This window comes from Dasypus novemcinctus, chromosome 19 (assembly GCF_030445035.2).
Source record: "Dasypus novemcinctus isolate mDasNov1 chromosome 19, mDasNov1.1.hap2, whole genome shotgun sequence".
NCBI lineage: Eukaryota > Metazoa > Chordata > Mammalia > Cingulata > Dasypodidae > Dasypus > Dasypus novemcinctus.
The window spans coordinates 78,645,812-78,661,750 of record NC_080691.1 but is presented as its reverse complement, the minus strand read 5'-3'; the positions used below and the strand labels follow the sequence as shown (position 1 = coordinate 78,661,750).

General features: G+C 42.4%; 1 protein-coding gene across 1 annotated transcript in view; it reads right to left on the bottom strand.

The window, feature by feature from the left end:
* Positions 1–15,815, bottom strand: part of LOC101418937 (adhesion G protein-coupled receptor E1-like) — a 150,437-nt gene extending 134,622 nt beyond the window's left edge. The window contains exons 1-3 of the mRNA XM_012525549.3: positions 15,450–15,815; positions 12,205–12,261; positions 976–1,122 (exon numbers count right to left, since the gene is read on the bottom strand). Of these exons, the coding sequence (XP_012381003.2) occupies positions 976–1,122; positions 12,205–12,261; positions 15,450–15,480 (235 nt within the window). The 5' untranslated portion in view covers positions 15,481–15,815. The remainder of the gene's footprint in view (positions 1–975; positions 1,123–12,204; positions 12,262–15,449) is intronic.
* Between the last annotated feature and the right edge of the window lie 124 nt (positions 15,816–15,939).

The window sequence follows — 15,939 nt, the reverse complement described above, 5'->3', positions numbered from 1 at the left end:
TTAACTAAATTTCTCCCAATGCCTCACAATTAAAGTATACTAAAGAGGTGACATGTTTGAGAGACCTGCTGTCAGAGTCAGGAAGACCTGCCTGGGTTTTAAGTCTAGCTCAGCTGTGTGACCTTGAGCAAGCCATTTCATCTCTCCAAGCCTCAGTTTCCTCATCTGTCCAATGGAGATAATGCCAATGCCTACATTCAAGTTAAATGTGAAAATGCTATATTTTTAATGTAATATTTTTAAAAAGAGTAAGTAAGGAGATCATAGAACCAGTAAAAAAAAAAAAAAAAGAAAATGCATCTAAAGACCTAGCACAGGACCTGGCACTCAATAAATGTTCCATGTTCTTATTATTCTCATTGAGAGGCAACTGAAAGAAAGCTCCCCAAATTAAGTCAGTGGTTATTTCTAGATAGTGACATATAACATGAATTTTATTTTTGCTTTCATCCTAATGTTATTCTTTAATCATTGGAATTGTTTTTGCAGTGACCAGGAATCATTTTCATGCTCAGAAATAAAAGAATAAAATTATGTCTGTGTACAGATATGATAATGATGGATTAGACAGACAGAAAGATAGATAAGATAGATAGATGGATAGATATATAGATAGATAGATAGAGTATATGGATTGATGGATGGATTGATACATAAAGCTAGATGACAGATTAGATAGATGATAGATGATAGACAGATAGATAGATAGATAGATAGATAGATAGATAGATAGATAGATAGATAGATACAACAAGAGCAGCAAAAATGTTAAAATTGGTGTGTAAGTATATCTGGAGGGAGCGGTATTGTGGAGTTCTCTTTATAGTTTTATATTATTTTGCAACTGTCCTGTAAGTTTGTAAGTTTGACATTATTTCAAAATAAGACTCTTAAGAAAACAAGCCTGCTACGTAGTCAGATTCCACCTGCTTTTCTGACCAAATGCTGGGAGTTTTTGAGGGGCTATGAACTCACCTTTACATTCCACCCCTGGGCCTCTGAAGTTCGTTTGCCCATTGCTGGACAGGAAGCCTTCTTTACAAGTGCAGAAGTAACTCTCAAAAGTGTTGGTGCAGGTCGCATAAGTTGGGCATATAGTGGTATCTGAACATTCGTTCACACCTAGAAGGGAGAATTTGGGCAAGGTTAAAACTCCAGAGTGGGCCTTCAAAGGGACCCAGCCTTTGAGAGCAAGGACAGTTGAGGTCCTTAAACAAGGAAGTTGAATATCGTCAACACTTGCTACTCACAGTGTCGTCCAAGGACCAGCAGTGTTAGCATCATGTGAGAGTCCCACAGAGGGGAGCTCCGTGCACAAGGAGCGTGCCTCACAAGAAGAGCCGCCCCTTGCAAAACAAGCGCAGCCTGCCCAGGAGTGACCCTGCACACACACAGAGCTGACACAGCAAGATGAGGCAACAAAAAAGAGACACAGTTTCCCAGTGCCACTTGATAATACAAGCAGATACAGAAGAACACATGGTGAGTGGACACAGATAGCTGACAACAGGGGGAAGGGGAGAAAAATAAATAAAAAGTAAATCTTAAAAAAATAAAAGAGAATTAAGTCCTAATACCATGTGACAGTGTGGATGAACCTTGAAGACATCATGTTGAGTGAAATAAGCCAAACACAAGACGCAAATATTGTATGATCTTGCTTATATGCAATACCTACAATAAGCAAATTCGCAGAGACATACTAGGGGGTAAGGAGAATGGGGAGTTATTGCAATGGAGGCAACGTTTCCGTCGGAGGTGATGAAAAAGTTGGGTAATGGATTTTTGGTAATAGCAACACAATATGGTGAATGTAATTAATACTACTGAATTTTATACCGAAATTTGGTTAAAATGGGAAGGTTTGAATTGTACATATGTTACCACAATGAAAACCTGAAAAACAGTACAGCATTGGCCAAAGGACAGATGAAAAAAAACAACTATATCCTAAATCATCTATCCCTTGAACAGGTGATTTCACTCTTTGTACCTCTGTTTGCCTGTTTACTTCTCACCCTCACATCTGATAGGACCCCAAGTCCCCAAGCCCTGTGATTCTCCCTCCTCAACATCACCCCACTTCTCCCCATCTCTATATCTATGATTTGGTCAAGATCTTCCACTGGATTCTGCATTCCCCACTCCGCTTTCCCCTGCAGTCCCTTATTGGCAGAGCAGCCACCTCTGAATGCACATTCAATCACCCACTCCTGCATATGATTCCTATTGCACTTAGAATTAAAACCCAAGTAGAATGATTTAATATAACCAATAAAGCCCTCAACCACCAGGCCCAATCACATCTTTAAGTCCCATCTCATGTCAATCTCCCTTTCTATCCTTTCCCACCACAGGGCCTTCGCACAGTCTGCTCCCTCTTGCCTCTGGTCTACCTGGTCAGACCCTACTCATTCTTCAGGTCTTTCTTAAATGCCACTGCCTCCAAGAAACCTCCCCTGATTCCCCCATAGCCCCCTATGCCCCTCCCCTATGACATTTATCACAATTGTAACTGGTTGATTATTTATGTGATTAGCCTGTAGTGGCCATCTCCACCACACTGTGCCCTCTGTGAATACAAGGCCAGCCCCTTAGTTGTGAAAGGAGAGACCCACTGAGTAATATCATTCTTGTGGCAGGGAGAATAATGCCCCCACCCCCGAAATGCCCACATCCTAATTCCCAGGACCTTTCAATAAACATGGCAAGGGCAAGGTAGTGGAAGAAAATAGAATTTTTGAATGTACAGCCAGGAGAACCTCGCTGAGAAGATGACATTTAAGCAAAGATCTGAAGGAGGTGAGGAGGGATCCATGAAGATATCTTGGGAAAAGCATTTCAGGAAGAGGGGAAAGGCAGGTGCAAAGACCCTGGGGCAGGACCATGCCTGGTGATTTCACAAATAACAAGGGGACCCACGCAGTTGGAGCAGAGTAGGTGAGGAAAGAGCAGGAGAAGATGAGGGAAGGGAGGTGACTCAGACAGATCACGTAAAGTCTGGTAGACCATTGAAGATTTTGGCCTTTTATCAGAGAGTGATGGAAGCTGTGGATGGTTTTGAGCAGAGGAAAGACACAGCACGAATTAGATGTTAACAGGGTCCTTCTGACCTTTGGGTGAAGAGTACACTAGAGAGAGAAAGAAGCGGGAGAGCGGGAGAGGAGGTGACTGCATTTCACCAGGTGAATGACATGCTGAATATAACCTACGTGGAAGCAGTGTAGAGAATGAGACTCTAGATTTTATTTTGAAATTAACAGTCTCAGAATTTGCCAGTGGGTTTGGATACAAAGTGTGAAGGAAAAAGAGGAGTCAAGGATAACGCCAACATTTTTGGCAGAAGCAGTTGGTAGGATGGGAAAGCATGGGAAAGCTTTCTAAAGTGCCTCCAAAGTGCAAGAGATCCTTGTTATCAGTTTGCACTCTTGTTTTGTAATCCAGGCTTTTCCCCCTACAAGCACAGTGTCTATTCCCCTTTCTTTCACAACAACTCAGACCGTATCTCTCTTCTCATTTCCAGGTTCCTCTTTCATCTGTAGAGGCAACATTTCTCTTTGCAGGCTTCCGGCTAATGACCGCTTGTGGTCTCTCCATCGCGAGCTTCCCATTACCCTCCTCCTCTAGTTCTATTGCTCACGACTCAAATTCACCCAAAACCAGAAAAACGAGCCAGCCCTTCGTGCCCTGGTCTCTGCAAACTTTTCTGGCACATCTCCCACACTCACCCATGAGCCACCTTTCCTCAGCTCCTCAAATTCCTTTCAGCCCCAGGGCCTCTGCACCTCCTGCGCCAGCGACTGGGCATGCTTCTCCCACCCGCACTCCTTTGCCTGGCTAATGTCAAGGCATCCTTACGTGTCAACTGAAGCATCACTTCCTCAAGAATGTTTTCCAGTTCCCAGCCAGGTTTAGACTCAATCTCTTTTTATTGCCCACTCCCACAGAATGCCATAATGTTTCCTTAAGCACCCCAAAGAAATTGGAAATCTGTGGCTAGAGGATTTTTTCCCTTATTTTTTCCTCTTACATTAGAATGCCATCTTCATAAGGGCAGGGAAAAGGCGAGCCTTACATAAAACCCTATCTGTAGTGTTTTTCCTCCTGATTGTGATGGCGTTGGACTCAGACGTGACCTTTCTACACATGCCTCTTCTGTCACTTTTACTGACCCTGTGGTTGGGGCTGGGGTTGGTCTATACTCAGGAGACTTGAATCCCTGGACTGTCCATGTGCCAGCTGGGCCCTGAGCCTCAGCAGAGTTGCAGCTCCTACTCTCAGCTGACAGGGAGGTGAGGATGGTCAATCACCACACCAGGGAACTGAGAGTGTCTGCAACTGCAGGGAGAAGAATCGCATCCATCAGCCATGTGGGGTCTAGTGTTTTTCCCTGGTGCATATAAGGTGCCCAAAGAAACATTTTTGAATTAATAAATCAATCAATCACTCCTACAACCAAAGCACATGAGTATACACACACATTATATTGAGCATGTGTGGAGAAGATTGTGTAATGGGTTGAAGCTGTATGTACCCCCAGAAAAGTGTGTTCTTTTTTTTTTGAAGATTTATTTATTTATTTATTTATTCCTCTCCCCTTCCCCCCCCAACCCCGTTTGTCTGTTCTCTGTGTCTGTTTGCTCTGTCTTCTTCTTTGTCTGCTTCTGTTGTTGTCAGCGGTACAGAAATCTGTGTTTCTTTTTGTTGCATCATCTTGTTGTGTCAGCTCTCCATGTGTGCGGCACCATTCCTGGGCAGGCTACACTTTCTTTTGCACTGGGCGGCTCTCCTTATGGGGCATACTCCTTGCGCATGGGGCTCCTCTACGTGGGGGACATCCCTGTGTGACACAGCATTCCTTGCACATCAGCACTGCACATGGGCCAGCTCCACACGGGTCAAGGAGGCCCAGAGTTTGAACCACAGACCTCCCATGTGGTAGACGGACGCCCTCACCACTGGGCCAAGTCTGCCGCCAGAAAAGTGTTCTTAAAGCTAATCCATTCCTGTGGGTTTGGACCCTATTACAAATAATATAAAATCCCATTTTAAGTAGGATTTTTGGTGAATAGGATCTTAATTCATTCAGCTGGGTCTTAAACCTCTTACTGGAGTCCTTTTTAAGAGAATGAAATCTAGACGAAGAGAGAGAAAGCCGTGGAAGCAAGAAGCTGAAAGCAACAAAACTAGAAGAGAAGGGAGAAACCAGGAGATGCTGCCATGGGCCTTGCCATGTGGCAGAGGAGTCCAGGATCACCGGCAGCTGGTCTTCAGGAAGAAAGCATCGCCTTGAAGATGCCTCACTTTGGACATTTTCCTCGGCTCAAAACTAGCTTGTAAGCTAGTAAATTTCCATTGTTATTATAAAAGCCAATGCATTTTATGGTATCTGCTTTGAGCAGCTTTAGCAAACTGAAACAGGCTATGACACTGAAGCTGAGTATAAAAGGAACCAGGTCTCCAAGATCCAATGCATCCCAGCATCTGGCCAACTGCCATCTATCATTTATTCGAAATCTCATAGATGAACACCATGCCCGGTGTTTGAAAGTACTCAAAGTACAGGGTTTGGGCACTTGCTAGCTGTGTAACCTTGAACATTTCACTTCCTCTTTCTGAGTCACTTTTCTCTTCTATAAAATGAGGTGCAGTGAATGTGTCACAATGATGGAAGAGGTTGTTGATGTGGGAGGAGTGGGGTGGGGGTATTTGGGGATCTCATATTTTTTTAATGTAACATTTAAAAGAAAATAAATAAGAAAAAAATATAAAACAAAGATCACCTTCAAAAAGACATTACACCTTTACAAACCCAGTAAAAATTAAAAAATAAGTGTAGTAACAGTACCGTCTCTGCAGGGTTGCTGAGATGCAATTAAAGAGCTCAGAACAGGGAATCGGATTTGGCTCAACTGATAGGGCATCTGTCTACCATATAGGAGGTCCAGGGTTTGAACCCAGGGCCTCCTGGCCCGTGTGGTGAGCTGGCACAGGAGTAGTGCTGGGTGTCCCCCACGTAGGGGAGCCCCACGTGCAAGGAGTGTGCCCCGCAAGGATGGTTTGTGGGGACCAAGACCCATGCCACTCTAAGACAAATTCACATAATCCTCGATCATAACGAAAACAGTTAGGGCAAGGTCATTCAACTTAACCTGAACAGAAAATGAGACTCAGAGAGGCAACTGACTTTTTCCAAAATACAGCAAGAATTTCCGTTTCGTAGGCAACTCCTGTGCACCCGTCTCCTTCAACGCATTTTCTGCAGTCCCCACAAATAACCTTCAAGGTAGGGTGAGTTCCTAGATTACCCAAGACTCTTCTGCTTTTAGAACCGAAAGTTCCCCATCTTGGCAAAACCTCCCAGTCTTGCTCAAAGCAGGATAGCAAGTCGCCCCACTTCCAGGTAAACGTTACGGCTTCATGTTACAGATGTGGAAACTGGACGCCCGAAGAGCTTGTGTCTCTTGCCCCGGGTCTTGCCAGGGTCAGAGGAGCGAGTGGCAGAGCAGAAGGGTCGAATGCTGGGAGGCGATCTAGAAATCCTGGTCATTGCCCTTGTCCCTCACTGGCTGTCAGCCTCCACTCAGCTGCGGCTCAGCCAGTAAGAGCAGATCATGTTTCTCCTCCCCAGAAAAATAATAATAATAGCTAACACCGTTGGACGCTATGCTCCGGTCTCCACTCAAGGCACTGCCTGTTTCATATCTCATTTAATCCTTGCTGAAACCCTGTATTGGGTTGGAACTCTTCTTGCCTTCATTTTTAGCTTTGGAAACTGAGGTCCTGGGAAAGTTACTCAATACCTGCAGCCACCGTGGTACTGAGTGCCAGAAGGAAGATTCGAACCCAGGAAGAAGTGGGACACAAAATCCCACACGCTCAACAACTCCACCTGGAGTAGGATCCTCACAACAATCCCATTAGGACAGGGGTTCTTAACCAGAGATTTCAGGGGGTCCATAAGTTTGAATTGAAAATGCAAAACAACATTATTCTTGGGGGACTTGTTGGTGCAAGGGTGATGTATTTATTAAATAATGCACAGTATAGTGTGAACTTAGTATGACTTTTTTATTTTGATGTAACATGTTATGAATGCCGTAGATAACTGCCTGCAAAAAGGTTGGTAAGGATGGAGGAGATGGTTTTATGATGGCGGGGGAAAACTAATTTCTATATGCTTGCAGAAAATGACAGTTTGAACAGATGTTGGGCAGTGTTAGATTTTCAGGTGTGCAAATTATGGGAAAGTTGTAAAATGTAATTTTGAATAATCTTAAAATTTAATTTAAAGACATGCCAATGTTGAGTGTCATAAAATAATGTAAACTATAATACATGCATTATGCAGCAGTGCTCCAAAATGTATTCACCAAATGCAAAGAATGTGCCACAATGATGAAAGAGGTTGTTGATGTGGGAGGAGTGGGTGTGGTAGGGTGTGGGGTATATGGAAACCTCTTATATTTTTTAACATAACATGTTTTGTGATCTATGTGTCTTTTTTATAAAAAGACAATTAAAAATAAATAAAAAAAATAAAGACAGAGAAACTAAAAAAATACAATAAAATAACTATCTGCATCTACATTCTGAGAAGGGGTCCATGGTTTTCACCTGACTGGCAAAGGGGTGCGTGGAACAAAAAAGGTTAAGGACCCCTGCATTAGGAGATCCAGTCAGGGGATTCTCAGACGCCCAGGAACCAAATGAGAAAATGAAGAGCTTGAGCCCTGGGGAGGGTCTTACCAGAGACAGTCAAACATTTCGACAGCCACTTCCTATCTATAAGAAGAGGAAAGAGGGAAGCGGACTTGGCCCAATGGATAGGGCGTCTGCCTACCACATGGGAGGTCCGCCATTCAAATCCCGGTCCTCCTTGACCCATGTGGACCTGGCCCATCTCCTCCTGGAGACTTATCTATTTTGGCTCATGAGATCTCACATCCTGTAATGCAAGAGGCGGGCTACCAGCTGCTCTTCACACACACACACACACACACACACACACACACACACACACACACGCCAATTCACTTTCCTAAGCCAGCGTACCCATTCTCCAGCTGCTTCGGGTGTCTGGGAGCAATGACTGAGCCATAAGGGAATATACCCGCCCAGCCTACCCTCTTGCCTCTGAACTTGTCGATTTCTGTGTTGCAATTCCCACTCCAGAGCTCCCCAGTGGGATCAGGCTGAGCCTGAACTTCTCCTGAAACCACATTTAGGAAACTAGCTTTTCCCCCTGTCCTGCCCTGCTACCCTCTCTCCCCTACAGTATCTCTGGAAAGGCCTCCTTCAAATTATTCACATTAGAATCCCCATCTTATACTGTGCTTATAGGGAAATTGACCTAAAACACATAAGAATACTGATTTTTGTGCAATTTTGTCCTTTTTTTTTTTTACAAAGTTATCATTGCTTGTTGTAAAAAGATTCAAACAACGCAGACGTCTAGATAGTTAAAAGTGAATTCTCCCCACCCTCATCCTAATACCCAGAGGTAACCACTGTTAAAAGCTTAGAATCCCTCAAGGCTAGGTTCTAATCTAAAACACAGTCAGGTAAATATATGATTACAAATAAGGATTTACAAGTTCATGTAATTTTCTTAACATAAATGGGATCGTGCAATATGTGCTTTCTTTTGTACTGTCCAGTATGGTAGCTACTAGGCATATATGGCTATTTACACTTAAATATAATAAAATTTTTAAAAATTAAGCATTCACTTCCTCAGTCATACTAGCCATAATCCAACTTTTCAACAGCCACGTGTGACTTGTGGCTATGTAATTGGATAGCTCATATCTGTAATATTCCCATCATTGTAGAAAATTCTATTGGACTGCCCTCCTACTTGCTTCTTTCACTTATTTTGCAAAACAAGAGCAGCAAAACTTGTCAACTGTTGAAGCAGGGTAATAGGTACCTGGGGTTTTATTATGCTATTTTCTTTACTTTTGAATGTTTAAATATTTTATAGATTGTTCTGTAAAGCTGTATTTCTCTAATAAAGAAACAAAGAAAAAAATAGTCCTATAATATAAAGTTAAGAATGTCATGGACATCTTTCCAAGCCAGTATATTTAGACTTAACTCATGCTTTTTAACAGTTGCATAGTATTTCATTGTATCCATGGACTACAATTGTGCCAGAGATAGTTAACTAGTGAAAGAACAATCAAAAAGTTGATATCCATTCCTTTCCTTAATGCGGAATTGTCACTAGGAGGCAACTGTCCTACCAAGTACTTCTTTTCTCAGCTCACCCTTGCATCCAGATATGGCTATTGATTTTGGGTGGTAAGATATATATGTTAGTGCCAGGCCTGGGTTTTTATAAAGCAGGTATGTCTTCTCCACTGTCTGCAGAAGACTCTGAGGCTGTAGCACATCTGAGCCACAAGGCAGAACGATCCTGGGTCCCTGAGTTACTACATGGAGGAAAGACACCCAGTGGTCAGAAACATCTGCTTTGGACCCCATAAATGAATGAGAACTAAACTTCTTTTCACTGAGTCACTTTTTAAATTTATTTTTATTTTTTTTTTAGGAGATACTAGGAATTGAACCCAGGACCTTATCATGGGAAGCAGGCACTCAAGCATTGAGCTACACCTGCTACCCCATTTAGCCACCTTTATGGGTTGAATTGTGTCCCCCAAAATGGTATGTTCAAGTCTTAACCCCCATTTTTGTAACTGTAGCCTTATTTGGAAAAAGGTCTTTGAAGATGTGATTAGTTGAAATGAGGCCAAAGTGAGCTAGAGTGGGCCTAATAATCCAGTATGATTGGTGTTGTTATAGGAAGGGAGACTTGAACACAGACAGACAGTAGGGAGAATATCATGTGAAGATGGTGGAGGTAGAGATTGGAGTGATGTTTCTACAAGGTAACAAATGCCAAGGACTGTCAGCAAACACCAGATACTAGAAGAAGTCAAGAAGGATTATCCTCTACAGGGATTTCAGACTTCTAACCTTCAGAAATGTGGGACAAGAAAAGTGTTGTTTTAAGCCACCTAGTTGTGGTATTTTGCTATTGTAGCCCTAGGAAAATAAAATGGACACTGACAGTGTGGGGTTTATTTGTTACAGCAGCTAGGATTACTCTAATACAACAATTCATCCAACCAAAATCCCAGTGATAGACTTTTAGTTTATTCCAAGTTTTTGCCAGTAAAGTGCTAAAATGTGCATCTTTGGGTGTATAGCAAGTTATTTGTGTGCATTCTATGAATATCTCTTCGGGATATATTTCTGAATGTGGAATTGTGGTGTCAATGTGTATGTGTATTTCTATAACATTTTATTAAGATATGTAAATATGCATATATACACAGAAAAGTGCACATATTATACATATAAAGTTCAGTGAATTTTCACTTTTGTGCATTTTCAATCCTGATAGTGCCAAATTATTCTCACATGTTAAGCCCTTTGAATTCCTCACCCTCCAAGGGCTTCCTGGGCTCACTAAAAATGGTAACTGTTTATCAAGTGTGGCAGTCTGAAATTCTTTTATGAATCCCAAAGAGAAATAGATTGTGGGCTGGTCCATTCCTGTGGGTTTGAGACCTTCCCACTGGACTATCTCAGTGAGGCATGACTCAGGGTGAGCCTCTGCCTTCCTGCTGGGTCTGATATGAACAGAGACATGCAGGAAAACGGGGCTCTGCCATATCTGATCCTGCCATGTTAGAGAAAGGAGAGGCTCAGGGAGCTGAGGACCAGGGTGAGCTGAAACACACACCTGATAGCTTGCAGCTGAACTCAGGAAAAAAGTAGAGGAGCCAAGCCTAAGAAAGGAGGTTCAGTAAGAGGCAAGCCCTATGCCTGGTTGCCCACAGCGGAGCTCCAGGAGACAGATGAGAGGGTAAGGCAGAGACCAGGCAGACATCATCCGCCATCTTGCTTCACCACATGGCAGCTGATTTTGGTGAGTAAATGCCTCTTATGGTGCCTTGAGTTGGATCTTTCATGGCATTGGGATTGTAAGCTTTCACCCCTAAAAACATATCCCCTTTATAAAACCCAATCCATTTCTGGTATTTTGTGAATAAAAATAACTATTTTATCAGGGATGATCCTTTTGGAAATAGATTGATGTGATTCTGTCTTTTCTACCAACGGATGCAAACCCCAACTTCATTCTGCCAAAGGATCTCATCCCCCTCAGGAAGATACAAGAACTATTTTAACAACAGACACACAATGAAAGCAAAGCGGTGGTATCCAGCTTTTAAATATCAGATTGGATTTTTGAGTTCCTGAGAAGACAATGGTCTTGGAAGCAAAGTCTTGTAAAAGAGAAAGAGATGTTTTAAAGCATTTATACCCATTTCATTTAACATTTCAAGAGCCCAGACTTAGAGGAGTGGAACATAGAGAGGACAAAGGGTATAATATAGAGGAAATCTTTATCACAAAGGAAGGCTAATGGAGAGGGAGTGGAGGTGAGGAGACTCATTGAGATTCTCCCTCCTCTGGCACTTTACCTCAGGGCTAAGCCTAGGTGGAAGTGGGTCGCCTCAGAAACCCCTGGAAAGGAAGGACAAGAGAGCCACTCAGGGCCCAGCTTCTCCCCACCTCAAGGCCCCAAGACCCCATAACTCTCCCTATTCCAACACCCAGATGCCATCTTGGTAAGAGTAATGGAAGTGTGAGAGTATTTAAAAGATTAACTCTTCATACAATACAGACTGAGTTGCCCAATAAGAATGCTTAAACGAGGAGACAGAGCTAATAACTAGCCATGTATTTCCTCCTCTACCAGAACAGCTTATGTGGAAATTACATGCATGAAAAATAAAGCCAACTTTTTCCCAAGTCTGGGTTGTAGTTTGAGTACATTCCATCCCCATTCCCACTACACTACAATTTATGAAGCTCCTACCATATACCGGGTATCTTCCAAAATTACTGTACAGCCTTCCATGTAAGATAGTAATCATTGTTATCTGTATTTCCCAGTTGAGGAAATTGAAGATGAGAGAGGCTATGTGAATTTTCCGAGGTCACACAGCAAGTCCAAGGCAAAAGGGAGAATCAGGAGACCTGGAAGTTAATCTTTGCTCTTCCACCAACTAGCTCCCAGCAAACATCCAACTGTGGATCAACCTCCTGAGGCAGAAGAGTTCTTCTCCCTAGAAAACATTCTTCCACCTCATCCATCATATGAATTCTCTTCAGCCAACTTACCTGCTGTCGTTGACTCCTGTATAGGTACCACAAGCTGGCTGTGCACACCACAATACCCTGTGAAGAGAGAAAAGAGAAGAATACTAAAAGGCTCATGGGGCTCAACCTGAAAAATTATCCCTGGCCTGACATCAGAGAAATAGATTTGATGAGCTCAGATGAAAAATCCAATGGAGGGGCAAACACATTATTTCATATAATCCTCAAAGCAACCATTCTTTCTTTTCTGTACTTTTTTTTGGCTTATTTTATCTTTATTTTCTTTTAATTATAAAAATAGTTCTAGTTGGTTTTCAAAAAATATACATTAAAGCATGCGTTTTCAACAGAGGAGATATCTCCCCTAAGGGGGCAAATTTTGGTTCTTGAGGAAAGATGGTATGATGGTTGGAAGCTGGATGGACCCAAGAAAAGCATGTCCTTAAAGCTAATCCATTCCTGTGGGTGTAAACCTGTTGTAAGAAAAGCCTTTTGACTGTGTTATTTCAGTTAAGACATCGTCCAGGGCAGGTCTCAGTCCTCTTACTGGAGTCCTTTATAAGAGACTATAATTCAGAAAGGGAAGAGAGAGAAGCCACAGAAGCAAGAAGCTGAAAACAGCAAACCCAGAAGAGCAGGAAGAGACCAGCAGGTGCTGCCAAGCGCCTTGCCTGTGACAGAGGAGTCCAGGATCACCAGCGGCCGGCTGCGGTGAGAAAGCATCACCTAATGATGCCGGATTTACACCGTTTTCTCAGCCTCAAAACTGTAAGCTTGTAAATTAATAAATCCCCATTGTTAAAAACTGACTCATTTCATGGTATCTGCATTTCAGCAGCCTAGCAAGCTAAAGCAGGTGGAAAAATCTTACCCTTTTATATATAAAACATAGATACACATATATAATATCTAGACAGATATAGATACTTCTCTGGTATTAAAATTTCATCAGAGGCAAGACATTACTAAAAGAATGTCTGTAAAGCAGTACAGACCCTCAGCATTTAGTTCTCCTCCATCGTCATTATATCATCATTATCATCATCACCACCACCACCATCATTATCACAACTCTTTGCTGGTCAACTTCAAGGCTTCAAGGAGAATAAAGACTGATAATGGTTAATTCCAGTGCTGACATCTCAATGTAACAATTTTGTGTTCCTACAGTTAGGGTCCACAAGCCTAAAATTCATCTCCTCATGTGCTCCTTCCAATGACGCCTGACAATCAGCAAGTTCCACAGATACAGACTCAGAGCATTCCCATTCGTTAACCCTAGTGGAAATACTCTTACATATTAATTATATTAGAGACACAGAGTTGTAAAAAGAAATAAAATAAAATAGAGTTACTATGGTTAAGAGATTTAAAATGGAGTTGGGAGATCATGCTGGAGGTTTTTCTTAGTGAATCTCAGCCAGATATCACAAACCGCCAAAATTTACAAAGCCTCAAGTAACAATGTTCTCAAACCATAAGGACATCCAGACACCATAAACAAACCACAAGAGAGAGAAAGAAAAGAAAAGAAAGAAAGAAAGAAAGAAAGAAAGAAAGAAAGAAAGAAAGAAAGAAAGAAAGAAAGAAAGAAAGAAAGAAAGAAAGAAAGAAAGAAAGAACTCAGTAAATTATCTGACCTGAAGGTCGGTTGGATTACCCCAAATATCCACCAATCACAAGCAATTTATCTAATCTTATTCTTTTTCATTATAAACCCTTGCCTGGAAGTGCCAAGATGGGATACAATTGCATTGCTGCCCAAAATTTCACTTCTAATATCCCGAATAAACACTTTTGTTGCCTTGAAGCTTAGTTTGTTATTTCTCAGTTGGTGTTAAATTACACTTAAGCATAAGACCCTGGAGTCAAAATGCTTGGGTTTAAAATCTGGCTTCACCAATTACTGGCTCTTGGCCTTGGGTAAGTTATTTAATCCCTTTGTGACTCAATTTCCTTCTCTTCAAATTAGGGGAAACAGACCCACTGTACAACAGCACTGTGCAATAGAAAAGTCCCCCATTCTTAAGTTTGAACAGACAACCAAGACATGTAAGACATAAAAAGAAAACCAGCAACATAAAAGATGAACAAGGAAAACAGACATGTCTCAACTGATAGAGCATCCATCTACCATATGGAGGGTCCAGGGTACAATACCCAGGGCCTCCTGACCCATGTGGTAAGCTGGCCCATATGCAGTGCTGCCACACGCAAGGCGTGCCATGACATGCAGGGGCACCCCCGCATAGGGGAGCCCCACACACAAGGAGTGCACCCCACAAGGAGAGACAAAGCATGTGAAAAAAAGCACAGCCCACCCAGCGTGGCGCCACACACACGAAGGGCTGATGCAGCAAGATGACGCAACAAAAAAGGGAAGTAGTTTCCCAGTACCACCAAGAATGCAAACGGATCCAGAAGAACATACAGTGAATGGACACAGAGAGCAGACAAGGGGCATGGGGGAAGGGGAGAGAAATAAATAAAATAAATCTTTTTAAAAAAAGATAAACAAGATGAGGACAAACTGACACCTGAAGAAAGAGAAATAAAAGAACAGATGAAGGTTTTTTCTTATTGTTCAAGTTACCTCGAAAAAGAATTACCTGGTGCCCCTCTTCAAACTGCCTCCAATCATTCTGTGATCACTGCTTTCACAGAACTATCCCTTCCTGAAATTTGTCTGTTTATTATTTCAAAGTCAACAGTAAGAGACTGTATGCACTCTGGAGCCAGATTGCCTGGTTTTAAACCCTGGCTCTATTCCTTACCGGCTAAATTTCCTTGGGCAATTTCTTTAATCTGTTTGTGCCTCAGGTTTCTCCTCTGTAAAATGGGTATAATAGTGACCCAATATCACAGAAATTTTGTGAAGATTTAAAAATCCTATAACAGTGCTAATTGATTGTAATTATTGATACTTATAGTGGCTTCTTTTCTATTTTCCGCCCCCCACTCCCCCATATCAGCCCCATGAGAGTGAGAAGTTTGTCACTGCTATATCCCAGGTCCTGGTACCATGCCTGTCATACAGTTGGAGCCTCCGAAATATATGTCAAATGAATGACTATGAAGAAAATCTGTCCCCAAAGATGAAATTCCCTTTGCTGAGTGATTTTTGTCAAAAGTCCCTGGTGAAGCTGTTTTCATTGTCCATCCTAGAATCGTGATCCCTTGACTAGGCACTCCATGGCCCCCACTTCTCCCTGTAGCCTATTTCCAGCTCAGGCCAACTCCAGCCCTCTACTCAGGCTCATACTCACCACAGAGAAGGATCAGGCAGAAGCCCCACATCCTGCTGAGGTTCTGTGTTTCCAAGACGGGAACCTTTTCTTCTTTCCCCGGGTTTTCAATAACAGCTTGTATGTGAAGGTGGGTGGAGCCAGAGTTGCTCAGTATTGTCAGAACATCATAGCCTTTTTTTTTTTTTTTTTGCTGAGTTGCCACCACTGAATGATAAGGACAGTGTGGCAAGCCTCTGATGTTTGCCCTTCTCAATTATGAGAAGAAATTGTTGACTGTGTAGGGTGTGTGTGTGTATGAGTATGTGTCCGTCTCTCTTTCTTTCCCCATCATCACCTTCTTTCACTGAGCCCAGTAAACAGGATTCCATTTCTACTCTCTCTTCCCTTCTCTTCTTTCCTCTTCTCCCTCCCTCCACCCTTCCCCCTATGATGATGAAATAAGTTCCAAACTCAAGTACCCCTTCCCAGTCTTCCCCATAAAAATAACCACTTCACCCCGGACACTGTG